This window comes from Hyperolius riggenbachi, chromosome 12 (assembly GCF_040937935.1).
Source record: "Hyperolius riggenbachi isolate aHypRig1 chromosome 12, aHypRig1.pri, whole genome shotgun sequence".
Lineage (NCBI taxonomy): Eukaryota > Metazoa > Chordata > Amphibia > Anura > Hyperoliidae > Hyperolius > Hyperolius riggenbachi.
In genome coordinates this window covers 154265494-154286803 of record NC_090657.1, presented here as the reverse complement: position 1 = coordinate 154286803, position 21310 = coordinate 154265494, and the positions used below count along the sequence as shown (strand labels likewise).

The window sequence follows — 21310 nt, the reverse complement described above, 5'->3', positions numbered from 1 at the left end:
CTTGTTGTTAACTTGCTATAACTAGCAGTTTCACTAGGCGAAACTCTAAATACATACAGGGTGCATTTCTCTCGGTTTTCCTTCTGTCCTGTGCTAGAGTTCAGGTCCACTTTGAAATGTAGGCAGAAGCTGTATATTGCAGATTATAAAGCAGTCTAGTTCTCCAGATTAATAATGTCATCCTGTATTTTCACAGGGATGTGAACACAGCAGTGATGGAGCTCCTGATCATGACGTACGCTCTGAGGACCTCCTGCGCCAAGAACATCATTGGAGTCATTCCATATTTTCCATACAGCAAGCAGAGCAAGATGCGCAAGAGGGGATCCATTGTCTGCAAGCTACTGGCTTCCATGTTATCCAATGCTGGTATGAAGCTGTCAGTCAAGTTTTATTTGTAATTGCAATACTGTGTATTTACTAGACTTTGTAGGCAAAAAAGAAATATCTCAGTGCTACTCGCATCTTCTCAAGATGTTCCTGTCTGGACTGAGATCCATGGGATGGAGTGGCTAACTGACTGTGTACTCGAGACCTATCCAGACGCATTACATCTTAGATTAGGTCAAATGTTACTTTATTCCATAGATAGTAAAATCCATACATAATAGCTCCAGATTCAAAGGACAGCACAATGCCCTGCAGGCTGCAAGCTTGTGCCATAGGCTGAGCAGGATCATCCACCAGGCAACCTAGGCAAATGCCTGGGGCCTAGTTAGTGTCAAGGGGCCCACCTGCCACCTTCCGCTGATCTTTCTCCACTTCAGCTTATCAAGAGGACCTCAAGTGGGTGCCAAATCTATCCCCTTGCCTTGGGCCCCATTACATCTTAATCCTTCTCTGGCCATAGGGGATTGTCAGGAGGTACGGAGGAGGGCGGAGATTGACCCTACTATTGGAACTTTCTCAAGACCATAGCACCAGTATTGAGCTACAGTCTTGAGAAAGCCCCAATAGAGGGGTGAAACGTTGACCTCCTCTGCATCTCCTGGCAATCCTCTATGACATAATCTTGCAGGCTGCAGGGCTGTCCTTTGGATCTGACCTTTTATGTATAGATTTTAATATCTATGGAATATTATATATATGTCTATGGAATAAAGTAACATTTTACCTGAATTGGGATGTGATGCGCCTGGATATCTCTTGGGTACACAGTATGTACCAGACTGCCCAATAGTTTAAATATAGGCCCTCTTTATGTCCGCTTAAGCCTGCCAAGGTGTAGATTTCAACTTCCGCCCTCTCACTGTTTCAGAGCTCCATGATCCAGTCAGGAGTTTTTCATTGGCTCCTGACCCTGTGAGCCAATCAGTCATCAGAGGGTGTTTATAAATACAGCTGGCCTAGGGCAGTGAACAGTATAAATCCAGGCCTGGAGTGAGCTGCAGTGGCTGGAGAGCGGCGAAATCGGCGGTAGTGGCTGTTCCTTACGGCGTGACTGCTGGTAAGCCCAGGTTTTGTACCAGTAGTCTCTGGTCCTTAAGGGGGCAGAAACTGCTAGTACTGAAGTGGTTAAAAAAGAAAAAAGTTTTAGATAATTACCTAGGTAGAGGGAAGCTTCTGGATAGTGCAGAGGTTTCCCATTTCCTCCTCGACCCCCACCATTGCCATGCACGGACCTTAAAGGATACCCGAAGTGGCATGTGACATGAGATAGACGTGTATGTACAGTGCCTAGCACACAAATAACTATGCTGTGTTCCTTTTTTTTCTTTCTCTGCCTGAAAGAGTTAAATATCAGGTATGTAAGTGGCGGACTCAGTCCTGACTCAGACAGGAAGTGACTACAGTGTGACCCTCACTGATGAGACATTCCCATTTTATCTCTTTCTTGCTCTCAGAAGCCATTATCTGCTAGAAAAGTGTTTTATAGTTGGAATTTATCAGTGAGGGTCACACTGTACTCCCTTCCTGTCTGAGTCAGGACTGAGTCAGCAACGTTCAGAACGGGATTTCCTGCAAGGCTTCCCCTGTCGCCATGGCGTCGTGGACGTCAGCGGGAGTCCCGATCCACCCCTCAGCGCTGCCTGGCACTGATTGGCCAGGCTGCACAGGGGGTGGGGGGCGATGCGGCGCGACGGGTAGCGGCGAATCGGCGGCGAGCGTCGGCGATCGAGTTATGCACACAGCTAGCAAAGTGCTAGCTGTGTGCAATAAAAAACAAATTGTGAACATCGGCCCAGCGGGGCCTGAACAATCCTCCTGCGCAGGTTACCCCGAGCTCAGCTCGGGATAACCGGCAAGGAGGTTAATATAGCCAGCAGGAGTGTGTTGGATATGTCCTCGTGCAACATTGGTTTTGAGGAAGGCATGGGAAGCCCCTAGAGGATCCAGAGCCTTTCCCTCTTCTTCTTAGGCAAGTATGCAACCTATACATTTTAAAAACTGAGTTTGCTATTGTATTTTTATAGCTATTGTATTCTTATTTGCTGTAACTGACTTTTTTTTGTCCATTTTCTTGTACATGCTAGGACTAACTCACATCATCACAATGGACTTGCATCAAAAAGAGATTCAGGGATTTTTTAATTTTCCTGTGGACAATCTCCGAGCTTCCCCTTTCCTGCTACAGTACATCCAGGAAGAGGTGAGTCTCCAAATGACTGAATGAATTAAAGCAGAACTGAAGTTATAACAAAGTGTTTCACTTACCTGAGGTTTCTGCAAGCCCCCAGCAGCCGTTCTGTCCCATGCCGGAACACCACGAGCCTATGTTCTCCCGCCGCCAGCTACTTTCGGTTTTGCTGCCGGACCACTGCGCCTGCGTGGCTCTGGCCACGCGTGTCCTTCATCGCGTTCCAGTCCACAACAGCGCTATTGCCGATGGGAATGCGTTAAAAGGTTACGCTAGGCAGAGCTGCACTGGCAACGACTTACAAGTTGAGGAACAGATCAACTGCGGGAGAACGGAGGCTCGTGGAGGACCGGCACGGGACAGGACAGCTGTTCGGGGCTTGCAGAAGCCCCGGATAAGTGAAACAGTTTGTTTTAAATCTAACTTCAGTTCTATTTTAAAGGCTGTTTCCCCTGTGCAAGTATGTTTCTTTTTAGTCCTGCAAGAGGTAGAAAGTATTTATCTGGTCAGCTACTCATCTGTACGCTTTTCCTCCTTTTCAGATTCAGGATTACAGAAATGCAGTGATAGTTGCTAAGTCTCCAGATGCAGCAAAGAGGTAATTTAAAGTGCAGATAGATAAAGGGAGAAGAAACTGTTTATCCTCTTTAGAGAGTCACAATTATAACTGAAGATGGGCTATAAGTGTGATGTCTGTGGTTCTGTACATATTGAGCAATGTTTAAAATGGCCTAACTCAAGAACTCTTTTGCAAATGAGCTAAGGGTGAGATCCTTTAACAAACATATTAGTTACACCTTTTATTTTTATTCACCGCCAAAACTTCAAATTCTCCTTTCTCCATTTAAAAGTCAAGCTGAGGCTTTTATTGCTCTACTTCAGTGGACGGCAGGGCCATCCCGACCAGGGAAATTTCAGGCAGATAATGATTTTATTGCACACATTGGCAGGGAGCAAACAAAAGCTTTCACCAGTGGGAGGGGGGTAGATCCACTGTGCTTTAAAGCATTTAGAGAGGTCACAGATGTTATTTGTACACCTTCCACCTGGATAAGTGATGGCTACGGGGGGGGGGGGGGGGGGGGCATCAGCTTTAAATGAATGTAAATACTAGAAGTAGAAAATAAGCAATATGGCAGTACTCTTGAAACAGAAATGGCAGAATATTCAGCTCTTGCCCCAATGGTAAAATTGCCTTTTAGTATTTCTGAAAAACACATTTGGAAGGTTCACACTGGGTGTTGGAGAGCTGCATTTACTGCTCCTCAAGTTGGGTTTGTTTGGACAGTCTCTGCTGCAAGGCACTCTATCCAAGGATCCATATTTTAAAATTGAGACCTATAATTTTACTTATGAACTCCTCTGACCAAGACTACAGCAACATTCTTCTCTCAGGCCATCCTGTTACTATACTCACCTTTACATTCCTTTCTTCAAGGCTGCTGCACCACTCCCTATCTCAGGCCCAGTCTGCTCACTAGAAGGAAAATTGATACTACTATGCTTTGCCTTTACATTTCTTTTATGACTCATGTCTTGTCTATATCTTTTGGTTCTGATTACCTTGTCAAATGCTTCCAAAAAAAGCCCTTTCTTTGCTCCTCCAGTGATGTAGTAAACCGTTCTCCTGAGTATGCTCACAGGAGAGATTCTTATACCTTCTCAATAGAATACCTTTCAGACCCCAGCAAGCCAAGATGTACTTGGAATAAACTCCTGTCTTGAGCTTGAAATTACTCTTGTTACTTTTTACTGCTTGTTCATTTGCTAAGTGATAAAAACATATTTTGTGGATAAGATGAAAAAAAAAATCAGGGCTATCATCTCCTCTCATACACACCTATACATTTTCCCTTTTGGCCGCATTCTTTCAGTAGACTTCTTGTCCTTGTCCTTCAAGACTTTTCCCCACCTTAAGCAGTACCTCAAACGTACCTGTTTATAGCTGCCTACCTATCTTCATCTGTGCTCTAACCATTCACTCTGTAACAACCAACTATCTACCGCTTCAACACTGGTTTCCTCTTTTACCTACGGTTTCCTGTCGTTCCTTCTCCTCTTAGATTGTAATCCTGCTGGTAATTGCAGTAGAACTTTAACCTTCAACTTTGTGAGTGTTTAAAGCAGCTACACTGCTTTTCATGCTCAAATAATATGCCCTTTCTTGTACAGTAGAATCTCGTTATAGTAAACTCTGATATAGTAAACCTGGATATAGTAAACTCTGTCCTCAGGTCCCAGCATATGCGTCTGTATAAATATACAACGTATGACCAATTCGGATGTGGTAACCTGCTTTTCTTGGTCTTTCTGAGTTTACTATAAAGGGATTCTTCTGTAGTTGTGTGTGTATATATAAAATAATGTCCCTCAAAAAAGCTCTTGCAAATGACTTTTTACAATGTATTAATGGCTTTAATTTTATAACCCAAGAGCGCAATCTTATGCAGAACGACTGCGTCTTGGACTTGCAGTGATCCATGGGGAAGCGCAGTGTGCAGAACATGACATGGCAGATGGACGCCACTCTCCACCCACTGTTAAGAACACAACGCTCCACCCAGGACTGGAGATTCCTTGTAAGTCTTCCCACTTATCTCTGATTACAATAATCACCTAAAGGCCCGTACACACGCCGTATTCAGGGCCGGAGCTACCATAGGAAAAAATGGGCAATCGCCCCAGAGACTGTAGGGGCCCACAAGGTGTCCCTCCCCCATCTTAATTGTTGCTCCCCAGGGACTCTGCAAAGTCTTTGGCAGAATAGCGTCTCATCTGTGCTGGCGGGTAGGTGAGACACTACAATGGCATAGACACTGCAGAGGTCCTAGGGAGCACAGTTCAGTTGGGAGGTGATTTGGGGAGGGTCAGCAGCCAGCTCAGGGGCCCAGGAGGGAAATTTGACTGCAACAAAGGGCCCCTAATAATGCTTTTTGGCCGGGTGGTCGCTGTTGGGGGGGGGGGGGGGGGGCCGGCCCAGGCTAATTTTGCCCTAGGGCCCAATTGTTACTTGAACTGGCCCTGGCCGTATTTTAGCAAACGATGGGTCCGTCAGACCCTCCTGCGGGGCGGTCATTCTGCCGACAGTAGGACGTGAGTACAGGCTGTCAGCAGACCAATAAGACTGTTGTTGACTGATCTGCTCCTACTGTCGGCAGAAGGACCGCCCTGCGGGAGGGTCTGACTGACCCATCGTTTGCAAAAATATGGCGTTTGTACGCGCCTTAACATGCTTTGTACTGCCATTGTATCATTTGTGGTGTGGGTGACTAGGAGAGAGTTCTACCTCAACACCTGGGTCTCAACCTGCTATTCTTGTCAGCTTAACTGAACTCCTTAGATTAAAAAAAAAAATGTTGAACAAACCTCCCCTTAAAGGAGCTTCATAAATGGTGTGTTGTGGTGGTGGGGCAGGGGGTCAGCTACTTGTTGCCTAGCCACCGCGTATCTGTGCTGTCCTCCATGCTGTGTATCCTTGGCACAGCTTATATTGTTTATAAGTGGTCACGGTGGTATTGCTGCAGTTCATGCTGGGAGTTGTAACCTATATGTAATTTACATCTCTTGGCCTAGGGACATTGTGGCTTGGTTTCTGCACTAGGAAGTCCAGCCAAACACCAGGACTAATCAAGGCTCAGTAGAGTTCAGTCAGTGCTGCAGAGGCGTGTTGTGAATTATACATCTATAAAACTTTCTGTATTTCTGCCTTTGTTCCACCTTCCTTACTAGTAGAATACACTTTTTCCACAAGTTGAAGTTCCATCTCCTCAGTGTTTTAAGTCCATTCCCGAGTGCAAGATTACTCGCTTTTTGTGTAAGCCTTTTTACGTGAGTTTTCACTTATGTCAATAGAGACAAAGAAAAGAGAAAAATGTGCATGCAAAAAAACGGAAACGCATGTGAATTCACATACACATGCAAATTAGTCTCCAGAAAATAACATGTGATTTTGCACGCTTATAGTGGAAACTGGCCCTTAACTGTACTAATCCAGTGAATTCTCTATAAAAATACAGTACAGGTCCTTCTAAAAAAAATAGCATATTGTGATAAAGTTCATTATTTTCTGTAATGTACTGATACACATTAGACTTTCATATATTTTAGATTCATTACACACAATTGAAGTAGTTCAAGCCTTTTATTGTTTTAATATTGATGATTTTGGCAGACAGCTCATGAAAACACAAAATTCCTATCTCAAAAAATTAGCATATCATGAAAAGGTTCTCTAAACGAGCTATTAACCTTATCTGAATCAACTAATTAACTCTAAACACCTGCAAAAGATTCCTGAGGCTTTTAAAAACTCCCAGCCTGGTTCATTACTCAAAACCACAATCATGGGAAAGACTGCCAACCTGACTGCTGTCCAGAAGGCCATCATTGACGCCCTCAAACAAGAGGGTAAGACACAGAAAGAAATTTCTGAACGAATAGGCTGTTCCCAGAGTGCTGTATCAATGCACCTCAGTAGGAAGTCTGTGGGAAGGAAAAAGTGTGGCAGAAAACGCTGCACAACTAGAAGAGGTGACCGGACCCTGAGGAAGATTGTGGAGAAGGACCGATTCCAGACCTTGGGGGACCTGCAGAAGCAGTGGACTGAGTCTGGAGTAGAAACATCCAGAGCCACAGTGTACAGGTGTGTGCAGGAAATGGGCTTCAGGTGCCACATTCCTCAGGTCAAGCCACTTTTGAACCAGAAACAGCGGCAGAAGCGACTAAACTTGGCTACAGAGAAGCAGCAGTGGACTGTTGCTCAGTGGTCCAAAGTACTTTTTCGGATCATCAATATTAAAACAAAAGGCTTAAACTACTTCAGTTGTGTGTAATGAATCTAAAATATATGAAAGTCTAATGTTTATCAATACATTACAGAAAATAATGAACTTTATCACAATATGCAAATTTTTTGAGAAGGACCTGTATATGCTAAGCTATGATGAAAAGCTGGGCCCAGCCTATCTGCTGTTGCAGCTAAGGAACCGACATATCTACAACGCATCCGTAATATATTCACGGCGCATCACTTTTTCCACATGTTATGTTACAGCCTTATTCCAAAATGGATTAAATTCATGTTTTTCCTCAGAATTCTACACACAACACCTCATAATGACAATGTGAAAAAAGTTTGCTTGAGGTTTTGGCAAATGTGTTAAAAATTACAGCATTGAGATGCCCGGTCCTAGAGGAATGGTCAGCAGTACCTGAGATGAGCTACCTCACAGTGGTATATAGGGGAGATAGCTTTGCATATTCTAGTCCCTAGTCCAATCCCACTGTATTTTGGGGAACCAGTAGGGAAGATAGTGAATGGTGCAGACCTGTGCGCTGCACATTACCAAAACGCACAAGCCAGAAGCTGCATGAGCAATGGAAGGGAAAAGAGAACCACAGTGGTGACAGGACTGGTTAGTTGAAAAGTAACAGTGGGATTGCTGAGGGGGATGAAGGTCCCCTTCATTTATTATAGTTATTATTACCTAGACCCTGTCTCCTTAAAGGAGAACTGTAGTGAGAGGGATATGGAGGCTGCCATATTGATTTCCTTTTAAGCAATACCAGTTGCCTGGCTATCCTGCTGATCCTCTGCCTCTAATACGTTTAGCCATAGCCCCTGAACAAGCATGCAGCAGATCAGGTGTTTCTGACATTATTGTCAGATCTGACAAGATTAGCTGCATGCTTGTTTCTGGTGTGATTCTGCAGGCAGATAGCTCAGCCGGGCTGCCAGGTAACTGGTATTGCTTAAAAGGAAATCAATATGGCAGCCTCCATATCCCTCTCACTACAGTTGTCCTTTAAATCTTTATTCTCAGCCTGGATTACAGTCTAGCATATACTGTATGACGTATATGTCTATGTGTATATATAAAGAGTTGTGACAGGAAACTGTCAGGTCCATAGTCCTGAAATCACACTGTGGGGGAGGGGTTTCACCACAATATTAGCCATACAGACCCACCTGATGATCCGTTTTGAGAAAAGGTAAAGATTTCTAATGGGAAAGGGGGTATTGGCTACTGATTGGGATGAAGTTCAATTTTTGGTTACGGTTTCTCTTTAAAGGATACCCGAAGTGACATGTGACATGATGAGATAGATATGTGTATGTACAGTGCCTAGCACACAAATAACTATGATGTGTTCCTTTTTTTCTTTCTCTGCCTGAAAGAGTTAAATATCAGATAGGTCAGTGGCTGACTCAGACTGGAAGTGACTACAGTGTGACCCTCACTGATAAGAAATTCCCCTTTTTATCTCTTTCTTGCTCTCAGAAGTCATTTTCTGCTAGGAAATTTGTTTTATAGTTGGAATTTCTTATCAGTGAGGGTCACACTGTAGTCACTTCTTGTCTGAGTCAGGACTGAGTCAGCCACTTACAGACCTGATATTTAACTCTTTCAGGCAGAGAAAGGGAAAAAAAGGAACACAGCCTAGTTATTTGTGTGCTAGGCACTGTACAAACACGTCTATCTCATCATGTCACTCGTCAGTTTGGGTATACTTTAAGTGTAATGGTGTCTGGGAAGTTGAATACATTAAGTGGATTCTGTTCTGGAGGTTTGGCAAGAGAACTAACAGGGTTCTGTTAACTAATGAGAGAAGACGAGTTTTGTTTGCTTGGCCTCTTTGGAAAGCTTTTTTTATAACAGCCGTGGTATGCATCCATACATTTCTGTATTAACCAGAGAATGTCAATGGCTAGATTAACCTTGAGTACTTCCTCCAGAGGGAGGGCTTGACCTGTGCCTACAGAGAGCCACTGCTTATATGCTTCCTATGCTTTTGATATTAGGCAAACGCCAGCCCCCGTATCCAGGCATTGAGCTGCCAAGTATGGAAAGTGTCGTGCTATTTGCTGTGTGCCTGCTAGGAGTGCATTGTGCGTGTCTTGCAGTGCTGCATCCTGTGCTCTGATCCAACCCACATAAATCTTTAGCCTATCGATGAGCTGCAGAGAACTCCTCCATAAGGGCAGCTCAGACAGTGCTGGCCAGTTTCTTACTATAGTCTTTGCTCTTCTGTCTTTCACTGCAGCACCTCTGAGCAGCCCTTGCTTTCTGAGGAGAAACAACCATTGCATTTTGTGCTTTCCTCACATGCATTCAGTGAAATGCATGCAGTCTTAGCAGAGTCTCTGGATTGATGCTGCCCTCCCTTTCTGTAGCGTCTGGCACACGTCAATGTGGTTATCAGTAAGCAATGCAGAGACTCTGCTCAGGATGAGTTTATGCCAGTAAACCAACCACACCGTTCCATTACACATGCATATACAGGAATGCTGTCACCTATTATATCTGTAGGTTCGTTACAGAAATGCTATTCTTTTATGTTATGAAAATATAACATTTGGATGATTCTTGTGAACTACGGTATTTAAAACAAAATTCCAACATTAAAAGAGAAAAAATCTCAGGACAGTTTTTGTTCAGCAACCAAATGATAGAATCTGTATAAATAAGATTTGCTGTAAATACTTACATTTCTGTCCAGTCTTTGCAGTCATGTTATACTACTTTGTCCCTCTCAGCACTAGAAGTGGAGCAGTTTGTCTCAGCTTATTGGCCAAGTCTTCTTTAAAGAGAACCCGAGGTGGGTTTGAAGAATGTGATCTGCATAGTGAGGCTGGATCTGCCTATACAGCCCAGCCTCTGTTGGTATCCCAAACCCCCCTAATGTCTCCCTGCACTCTGCAATCCCTCATAAATCACAGCCGTGCTGTCGACACACACTGTGTGTCTGTGTTTTTCTCTTTTTCTCTAAAGTGTCAGTCTGCTGCTCTCCACGCCTCTTGCAGAACTCCGGTCCCCACCTGCCTCCCTTCCCTCCCCGCTGATTAGAGGGAAGGGACGGGGGCAGGGACCGGAGCTCTGCAGGAGGTTTGGGCAGCCGAGACTGACACTACAGATGTAAATACAGCAACACAGCACGGCTGTGATTTATGTCTGATTGCAGAGTGCAGAAGGACATTAGGGGGGTTTGGAATACCAACAGAGGCTGGGCTGTATAGGCAGATCCAGCCTCTGTATTCAGATCACATTCTTCAAACACACCTCGGGTTCTCTTTAAAGGACAACTGAAGTGAGAATAATATGGAGGCTGCCATATTTATTTCCTTTTAAAGTGAACTGAGCAGAATATTTATTCCCCAAGGCATCCCAATAACGCATCAAAAATGCATTCTAACAAAGTGGCACGTTGCTAGAAGAAAAAATTGACCTTCTTTTACATTTACCGGTAAATGTTAAGAGCTTCTTATTACCCTATTTCCGAGGGCTGCCACCCCAGAAATAGCAGGCAGATAAGGACTGCGCTGTAATTGGCAGTAGCGATGAGCAAATTAAAGCTTTCATTAGTGTGTGTGTGTGTGTGTGTGTGTGTGTGTGTGTGTGGGGGGGGGGGGGGGGGGCAGCATGCTTCAAACAGTTTAGAGAAGTGACACTTATTTATCCAGGGGAAGGTGTGAATGTAATCAAGGGCAGATGGAAGGGGAGGGGGGATGGCAGCTTCTACAGCTATTAGAAACCAGGACAAACTGCAGAAAAAAAGCTGATTGGATCCCTTTAAGCAATACCAGTTGCCTGGCAGCCCTGCTGATCTATTTGGCTGCAGTAGTGTTTGAATAACACAAGAAATAAGCATGCAGAGCTAATTTTGTCAGATCTGACAATGTCAAAAACACCTGATCTGCTGCATGCTTGTTCAGGGGCTATGGCTAAAAGCATTAGAGGCAGAGAATCTGCAGGGTAGATAGGCAACTAGTATTAAAAGGAAATGATTATGGCAGCCTCCATATCCCTCTCACTTCAGTTGCCCTTTAAGTATACCTCTGAGCAACAGATTGAAGCCTTGTTCACACTTACAAGAACTGTCACCCACTGGGATCTGGGGTTCAGTCTCTCAGACAATAATTTGGAACCCAATGCCCTACCAAACCTTGCTTGCCTTTTGCTGCTATGCAGAGGGGAGGAGGGCTGATGGAGCTGGCGGAATGAGTAAGAGAACAATGGCCTCCGCCTACATTTGGCTGAGACAATCCAGCAGACTAATCCCTGATGCACAGAAGGGGATCGGCTACCGTGCATGCTTGATTCTTGGCAGGGGCAGCTCCGATCAATAAAGACCCATCTAGTGTGTTGTCAAGGCTTACAACCATACAGCAGACAGTATTTATGTATATGATGCATGATATAGATATTCTTGTCTGTGCAATCTAGCAAGGAGAGAGACCGTTCACATCTTTGATTCCTGCGTATCTGATTTGCAACGGTTCAGTGACAAATGGCTTTCAGCTTCCCGAGAACATTGATCAGGGTGAGGAAGGGGAGGGAGAGTAGTGGTGCGAATGAGGGAGGAGGAAAGCCTGCTGCTCCATGCAAGTTTTCACTCAAGGGCAGGGGGAATAAAAGCATAGAAGTGCAGCTTTCAGGTATAGCTGGATTGCCTTTATACACTTTGTTCTGGCTTCATATGCCATTTATATGTTGTTCATTATCCCCCCCACCACCACCACCACCACCACCACCAAAAATGATCATTAGGAATCCTATTGGACAGCAGTTCTGGAAGGAAAGCTGGGCAAACATTAGGCCAAGCAGTATATACTATTGTTTGGGTGTAGGGGATGGGGGGGGGGGGGGGGGGGGGAGAGGGAATGCATGAGCAGGACTTTGAGGTGTGGACTTCCTCTGGGGTTTCTGCTGGCACAGGGGTACCATGATCAATCCTAGCATCCATTACTGTGGGGAAGCCAACGATGCTAGAAGACACCTGCACGTACTGCAGAGGATGACATGGATGTGACTACAAAGAATCGGCTGAAATCAACCGATTTGCAGCAAATTTTATTCATGCCAGTTTTTTGGACAAAAATAAATATTCCATTATACCAAACACTTGACTGACTGACAAAACACAGTTCCAATATTAAGGTTTCTCTAGGGCATCCTATGTCTTTGGACATTTCATTTTTGGCATTGGATGCATTACTGAAAATAGAATTTGATGAGATTTTACACATGTATATTTCATAATAGACACAATTCTTACAGTTAGCGGTTGACAAGCTCCAAGCAAGCTGTCCATAAAACTGACCTGTAAAGAAGGGTAGATCGGATACCACACACTCACACATGAGGGACAAACCCCCTTCTTTTCTATTCTAGTTAAATAAACCGAGGGAGTCCTTTGACATAAGAAACCTCTTTACTTGCAGGCAGTGCTGAGCTTTCATGTTAAAAAGTCCATCAGGCTTTGCAAACAGAGTATCATGGATTCAACCTGCTAAAACATTTTTCTTAGAGACACGGTCACTGTGCCCCTATGGGGGTAGTTGCCTCTGTACTGTAGGGGAAAGCCAGAATGAGGTTGTCCTCTTCATCCTAGGTAATCCAGCGCTCTTGTTGGCGGGCAGCACAGATACATCAAGGGCTTCAGCGCGCTGTAATATTTACCTATCCGCGCTCCTGTGCAGCGACAGTGCAAGCTCGATAAGGTCCACTGTACTGCGCAGGCAACTTACGCCTGCTCAGTAGGGCAGACCCGATCAGGCTCAGCTATTTCTGCAAGAGCCCAGGGGGAAGCTTGTACTGCGCCTGTACAAGAGCGCGGATAGGTAAATACTGCTGCATGCTGTTTGGGGGCTGCCACCACTGGATCCCCGAGGCTGGAGAGGACGGGGGAAGCATCATTATGATCCAGAGGCTTCCCCTTCCCAAGGTCAGGACCTCCAGGGGCACTTTTTTCCTTACAGGATCTCCTTAATAAAGACTATTGAAAATAATATCAACCTGGCCATATGTGATCCAGTCCAATCATTCAATAAAACCATTCGATAAAATGATTGAATTGTTAGTGGAAGCTAGTGCACATCTTTTCATTGTCTCTTACTAAAATCATTCAGAACTGACGGAATAATGCAGTTGTGCCAACAGACCAGGTCAGCACTCCCTTATACAGCAGTAATTGTGTCACGTGTTATAAACACTAGCCAGTAATTCAAAGAAACCCTTCATAAGGGCCCATACACCTAACGATTTTCCCGCCGATATACAGCAGATTCGATCACTGTTATCGAATCAGCTGTGAGATAGTTGCGCAAACGCTGACAGAACGATCGATTTCCGTCCGAAATCAATAGTTCCCATTGATCCGTCTGTGCGGAAGATTTTGCTCGATCGCCAGCGGGTTGGGAGTGCGTCGATAGCGGCGTTCGAAAGCCCGACGACCGACTCTAGCGCCAATACATTACCTGCTCCGCCGGTGCCTTTTCCCGGCTCTCTCCGCTGTCTTTTTCTCCACTGGGCTCCGAGTCCGGCTGGCTTCACTGAATTTCCTGTCCCGGCAGGAAGTTTAAACAGTAGAGCACCCTCTACTGTTCCCCGGACAGGAAGTTCAGTGAAGCCGGCCGGACTCAGAGCCGAGCGCGGAGAAAAAGACAGCGGAGAGAGCAGGGACACGCGCTGGTGGAGCAGGTAATGTATAGGGGGGGGGGGGGGGGCGGCGTCAACGGCAGCTTCACAGATGGTGATCTGTTTCATGCTGAAATCGATTCAAAATCTGTTTGCAGTAAAGGCAGCCATACGATCCCTCTCTGATCAGATTCGATCAGAGAGGGATCCATCTGTTGGTCGATCTGATGGCAAATCGACCAGTGTATGGCTACCTATAGAAATGCAACCATGTAGTTTGTCTGACTGCTGTGATGCTTTGATAAAGGGGTGTCATTTGAGGCTGTGAAATACTGGCCAGTAAATGACACACACACTGCCATGTCAGCTCAAGAATCCCGGGGCAGAGCAGATAATTTGTAAACACATGATTTTAACGATATGTATGCTTCCGTGAAAGCAGGAAGTAGACACACTGCACTCTTTAAAGGTTATTATGCAGTTGCTTATCTATTAGAGCAGAGAGGAAGTTCTGAGTTCAAGTCCGTTTTAAAACTATTTTACTTTACCTACAAAAAATAAAATAAAAAAAAACAAATTAACATATTTTAAGAGTTCTGATTAAATTCTGGTGGTCCTGATCTTTATCAGCATGCTTGGATGAAAAATAACACTACTGCAACTGGTTTGATGGCTGACACAGCTTGCACTTGCATCTTGTTGATAACTTGCTGTAACTAGCTGTTTGTGCATGTATAGCGACTGGTTTGCATCATTGAAATAGCACAACAATTAACTTTAATATCCCTGTTATTCTCTCAAGTGATGATAGCCAAGGAGAAACCACCCATCAGCGTAGTGGGAGACGTGGGGGGAAGAATTGCCATCATAGTGGTAAGTATAGTCTCCATGAACTGGATTAAGTATTCTTACCATTGTATCCATGTTTTCCTAACCTTCCAATACCTGTTGTTTTTTTCACTGTCATCAGGATGACATCATTGATGAGGTAGAGAGTTTTGTGGCGGCAGCAGATATTCTGAAGGAGCGTGGAGCTTACAAGATTTACGTGATGGCTACTCATGGCATTTTATCTGCGGATGCGCCTAATCTGTTGGAGGATTCTAACATAGATGAGGTCAGTTATATTACAGTCCATGTGTAGCTGTACAATGTGAGATTTGACATGACTAACCACTACAGGGGGTGCAGAATTATTAGGCAAATTAGTATTTTGACTACATCATCCTCTTTATGCATGTTGTCTTACGCCAAGCTGTATAGGCTCGAAAGCCTACTACCAAATAATCATATTAGGTGATGTGCATCTCTGTAATGAGAAGGGGTGTGGTCTAATGACATCAACACCCTATATCAGGTGTGCACAATTATTAGGCAACTTCCTTTCCTTTGGCAAAATGGGTCAAAAGAAGGACTTGACAGGCTCAGAAAAGTCAAAAATAGTGAGATATCTTGCGGAGGGATACAGCACTCTTAAAATTGCAAAGCTTCTGAAGCGTGATCATCGAACAATCAAGCGTTTCATTCAAAATAGTCAACAGGGTCGCAAGAAGCGTGTGGAAAAACCAAGGCACAAAATAACTGCCCATGAACTAAGAAAAGTCAAGCGTGCAGCTGCCAAGATGCCACTTGCCACCAGTTTGGCCATATTTCAGAGCTGCAACATCACTGGAGTGCCCAAAAGCACAAGGTGTGCAATACTCAGAGACATGGCCAAGGTAAGAAAGGCTGAAAGACGACCACCACTGAACAAGACACACAAGCTGAAACGTCAAGACTGGGCCAAGAAATATCTCAAGACTGATTTTTCTAAGGTTTTATGGACTGATGAAATGAGAGTGAGTCTTGATGGGCCAGATGGATGGGCCCGTGGCTGGATTGGTAAAGGGCAGAGAGCTCCAGTCCGACTCAGATGCCAGCAAGGTGGAGGTGGAGTACTGGTTTGGGCTGGTATCATCAAAGTTGAGCTTGTGGGGCCTTTTCGGGTTGAGGATGGAGTCAAGCTCAACTCCCAGTCCTACTGCCAGTTTCTAGAAGACACCTTCTTCAAGCAGTGGTACAGGAAGAAGTCTGCATCCTTCAAGAAAATCATGATTTTCATGCAGGACAATGCTCCATCACACGCGCCCAAGTGCTCCACAGCGTGGCTGGCAAGAAAGGGTATAAAAGAAGAAAAACTAATGACATGGCCTCATTGTTCACCTGATCTGAACCCCATTGAGAACCTGTGGTCCATCATAAAATGTGAGATTTAAAAGGAGGGAAACCAGTACACCTCTCTGAACAGTGTCTGGGAGGCTGTGGTTGCTGCTGCACGCAATGTTGATGGTGAACAGATCAAAACACTGACCGAATCCATGGATGGCAGGCTTTTGAGTGTCCTTGCAAAGAAAGGTGGCTATATTGGTCACTGTTTTGTTTTTGAATGTCAGAAATGTATATTTGTGAATGTTGAGATGTTATATTGGTTTAACTGGTAAAAATAAATAAATTTAAATGGGTATATATTTGTTTTTTTGTTAAGTTGCCTAATAATTATGCACAGTAATAGTCACCTGCACACACAGATATCCCCCTAAAATAGCTAAAACTAAAAACAAACTAAAACTACTTTCAAAAATATTCAGCTTTGATATTGAGTTTTTTTTGGGTTCATTGAGAACATGGTGGTTGTTCAATAAAAAAATTATTCCTCAAAAATACAACTTGCCTAATAATTCTGCACCCCCTGTATTGTTCTGTGCCTCTAGCTCATCTACTGTTGTTCCTCTACTGTAGAACAACAGAGGCTCTAGCTGAGCATGGTGTCTGTACAGCGATTTCTCCTAAAGGTGGCCATACATCTATCTGCTTGGCAACCGATCGACCATCCGATTCAATAATTATTGAATCTGGTGAAAATCGGTGCCGCCAAGTGCATGCCCGATTGATGATATTGGGCCATCATTGTCAAAACGAGCGATATCGGGATGAATGCAACGAAACCCCCGATGCAGTCTCCCCTAATGTCCAATGTGCTCCCCCTGCAGTATACATTTTCTGTCCGTTTCCACCACTGGCTCCGTCCTCCATCCATACACACGCCCCATGTGGTTGCCGGCGTACATGTCGGTACCGTCAGGAGGCTGGTTCCGGATTGATTTCAGCATGAAGTTGATCGGGAATCAGCCTGCGGTGTATGGGCGGCCGACAGATCTCTCTCTAATCAGTTTCAATTATTGAGAGATATATCTCTTGGTCGAATATGCTCATCATCGCTAGCTGTATGGCTACCTCAAAGCTACCACTGGAAACTATTACCAGTGATTGTTCCAGGAGACAGTAAATTAAATGTTTGTATTGGCCTTTACTGATCCATCTGACTGAAAATATGCAAGTGCTGGAGTAGTTTTACAGGGTGGAAATATTTAACTGATGGCTACTGTTCCCCCTGACGACCCAGCAACCGTAGTATATGCATTTCATCTCTGTAGAAGCAAACAAATCTGTAGTTGTACCAAGCAGTTGTAACCATATGGCTGCCAGCTGAACGCTTGGTGCAAAGGAAGAACCACTAAGTTGCTGTTTCTTCTGTGTTAAGCTTTGACATAAACAAAATTAAAGTCTAATTAGATTTTTTTTTAAACCAAGAAAGCAGGGCCGGTGCTACCATAGGGGCGACCTGGGCAATAGCCCCAGAGCGCTGCCGGGTGCCCCCAGATCTCCCTCCGACTTGTGCTCCCTGCTAAGTCATAGTAGCATAGTAATTCACCTGTCACGGTGGGCGCGCTGCTCCATTAGACCATGCTCACACGGTTTCATCCTCGCCTTGCGGCATCTTCTCAGGGACCTAGTGGCTGGATAGTGTAATGGTTAAGGACTCTGCCTCTGACGTAGGAGACCTGGGTTCAAATCTTGGCTTTTCCTACTCAGTAAGCCAGAACCTATTCAGTAAGGAGTTCTATGGGCAAGAGGACAAAATAAAGTTGGTGGCAGCCCTGGTTGGGGGGGTAGGGGGAGGAGGTGAATTTGTTGCCGGGGGGGTCCTTTGGGTTTGGTTTGGTTGTAGCTAGAACCGGGCCTGCTTGGATCGTATATATTAGAATACATTATGCACTGAAGTCATAGGAAATAATGTATGTGGCTGGTATTTTGATGAAGAGGTTTTCTGTCCCATTAGATGCTTGTCCAGCTCGCTTACAGCTGACCTGTATATGTATTTTAAAATTAACGCTTACTTTTATCTGAAGTATTTGTGTCTGAAGGATACTGGACTGTAGAGACGGAAGTGCCAGGCTTTCAAACCATGGCACGCCAGGTTAGCCTGTGCGTGTGGCTGCTAGAGATGTCGCAAACATAGAATTTTTCATTCGTGAATGCGAGCTTCCGCATATGTTCGCAAACATGTGAATCGCTATAGACTTCAATGGACAGGCGAATTTTAAAACCTACAAAGACTATTTCTGGCCATAAAAGGGATGGAAAAGTTGTTTCAAGGGGTCCAACACCTGGACTGGCATGCCAGAGGGGAATCCCACCTAAAATTACATAGTTGAAACAAAGTCAGGTTTTTATCCCTAAAGGGCAGAAATCACATTAGGCACAGCGCTGGGTGTCAGTGGGCTGTGGAGTGTCTCACACAGAGAAATGCAATAGTACTATCAGAATACAGTGAAATAATAATGCACTGGAGTGGTTCTGTGCCTGCAACTTAGTGAGGCAACAACAATAGTAGTAGTGTGCACACAGCTCTGGATGTCAGTGGGCTGTGGAGTGTCACATACACAAAAAAAAATGAACACAGGAGACCGATGTACTAGCCATCAAAAGTGCTTTTTGGGATGCTTTCACAGCAAGTGAGGAACAAGAACACAGGCCTAGCTAATGCTTTCCCTACCTATCTGCAGCAAGTCTGACTCTGCTCTCACTAACAGTCAGCAGAGAATGAATCCAATATGTCCAACGCAACTGCTTTTTGATAGGTGGTGGGTGTTCCAGGAGGGGGTGCTAGCTGATTGGCTGCCATGTGTCTGCTGACTGTGAGGTAAGGGGTCAAACTTTGGCTTCATGATGATGTATAGGGGGTGGGTCGAACACACCATATGTGCGCAGTTTGCGGGGAACAGCGGAAGTTCACCGTATACTGTCCGCTGGCAAACTGTTCGGGCAATCTCTAGTGGCTGCCATTAGAAAGTGGTGAACACAGAAATGGGAACAGACCATGTACTGTATTCATACAGCTATGTGCACTTCTCTGAGCAGCACGAGCTGAAATGCCAACTGATAAAGCACTGGGGCCAGCTGATCTTTCCTCACAGGTGTGCCATTGATTATTCTTCTGTTTGCATTGTGAGGTAACTGATTTATTTTTATTTCACTGAATGAAAGTAAACTTTTACATAGCTTATGACAAATGACCATGAATCAATAATACATTAGCCCCAGCAGTGGTTCCTTAACCGTTACCTGGATGATGAATCATCTGCAGAGTACATGTACATATAGTAGTGGCTAGATAGTGTACTGGTTAAGGGAAACACAGGAGACACGAGGGCTTAGCACTTCCTGTTCAGTAAGCCAGCACCTACAGTATTCAGTAAGGAGACCTTGGACTTCTTAACACTACTACGGCCTACTGAGCACACCCTATTGGTATCTCTGGTGCTTTGAGTCCGCCAGGGGGAAATTGTAATGTAAGTGTTCTGTGTCTTGATTACATGTATATAGTAGATTTTTATGGCACCAGGCAATCATTCATTCAGTTACAGGTGAGTGTACTTATTATTCTGGTATCATTCACTTCCTGACCTATTGAGCTCCTAGGGCCTTAGTGTGATCCCAGGGGTCACTGAGACAGCAAGTGAGGCTTAAGGACATTTTAACGTTTGTTCAATCTGCAAAGTTAAAGTGGGATAGAACTCTGACATAAAGGTAGCCATGCATCTAGCAATGTATGGGCAGATTTGACCAAGAGACAAATCTCTCTTATTGAATCTGATCGCCGCTCTGTGTGCCTAATGAAGAATGTCCCCCCGGTGCGCAGTGTAAGTATGCATTACCTGTCTGCAGCCTGCGCTTGTCCCCTGCAGCTTCCGGGATATCTCCTCTGCATACACGAGTGCCCCCCATGGTTTCCTAGTAAGGGCATGCGTGTGTGATGTCATATGCATGCCCTTACTTGGAAATTACGTGAGGCGTGCATGTATGGAGAGGGGATTGCGCAGGCCACGGACAGGTAATGTATACTTTACACTGTGCACTTGGGGGACATTCTTCATCAGGGGGACAGCGCCGGTGGTTTAGTCGCGAAATTGCATGCCATTCCTGCTGCGCACCTGATCAAGCAAGTCGGCCCGACACCTTGCAGCATGCGTGATCAAGAATGCGACCAATTTTCGTCCCGAAATTGGTCACATCGTCGGTTGGGCATGCGCTTGGCGGCACTGATTTTCATCCAATTCGATATAATAATCAAAACGGATGGGCGAATATACTTGCCAAGTCGCCTGATGTATGGCTACCTTAACCCATTCTCGTTCCGTGGTTTTCACTTGAGCAATGTTCACCTCCCATTCATTAGCCTATAACTTTATCACTACTTATCACAATGAACTGATCTATATCTTGTTTTTTCTGCCACCAATTAGGCTTTCTTGGGGGGGGGGGGGGTACATTTTGCTATTAGCCACTTTACTGTAATTGCATTTTAACAGGAAGAATAAGAAAAAAAACTGAAAAAATTAATTATTAGTTTTCAGTCATTATAGATTTAAAATAATACATGCCTCCATAATTAAAACTCACATATTTTATTTGCCCATATGTCCCGGTTATTACGCCGTTAAAATTATGTCCCTATCACAATGTATGGCGACAATATTTTATTTGGAAATAAAGGTGCATTTTTTTCGTTTTGCATCTATTACTATTTACAAGTTTAAAATAAAAAAAAATATAGAAATATTTAATCTTTACATTGATATTTAAAAAGTTTAGACCCTTAGGTAAATATTTACTTGTTTTTTTTTTCATTGTAATGTTTTTTGTTTTTTTTATATTAAACATTTTATTTGGGTAGTTTTGGGAGGGTGGGATGTAAACAATAGGTTTATAATGTAAATGTGTGTTGATTTTTATTTATTTTTTTACTTTTAGTTGTAGTATTACTTTTTGGCCACAAGATGGCGGCCTTGAGTTTGTTTACATGACGTCACTCTAAGCGTAACATACGCTTAGAGAGACGAATGGGGGACGCTACAGCCGAAGCTTCTGAGAGAAGCTGTCGCTTTTTCAGCGGGGGAGAGGAATCATCGATCGGGCACCATAGCCCAATTCA

General features: G+C 44.3%; 1 protein-coding gene across 4 annotated transcripts in view; it reads left to right on the top strand.

Annotated features, from left to right (window-relative positions):
- The window catches only part of PRPSAP1 (phosphoribosyl pyrophosphate synthetase associated protein 1), a 72635-nt gene that overhangs the window by 40341 nt on the left and 10984 nt on the right, over nucleotides 1-21310 (top strand). For all 4 annotated transcript variants that reach the window (XM_068263239.1, XM_068263237.1, XM_068263238.1 and 1 more), the window contains exons 5-10: nucleotides 197-369; nucleotides 2475-2590; nucleotides 3121-3176; nucleotides 5012-5157; nucleotides 14798-14868; nucleotides 14966-15112. In XM_068263239.1, coding sequence (XP_068119340.1) covers nucleotides 197-369; nucleotides 2475-2590; nucleotides 3121-3176; nucleotides 5012-5157; nucleotides 14798-14868; nucleotides 14966-15112 — 709 coding nt within the window. The remainder of the gene's footprint in view (nucleotides 1-196; nucleotides 370-2474; nucleotides 2591-3120; nucleotides 3177-5011; nucleotides 5158-14797; nucleotides 14869-14965; nucleotides 15113-21310) is intronic.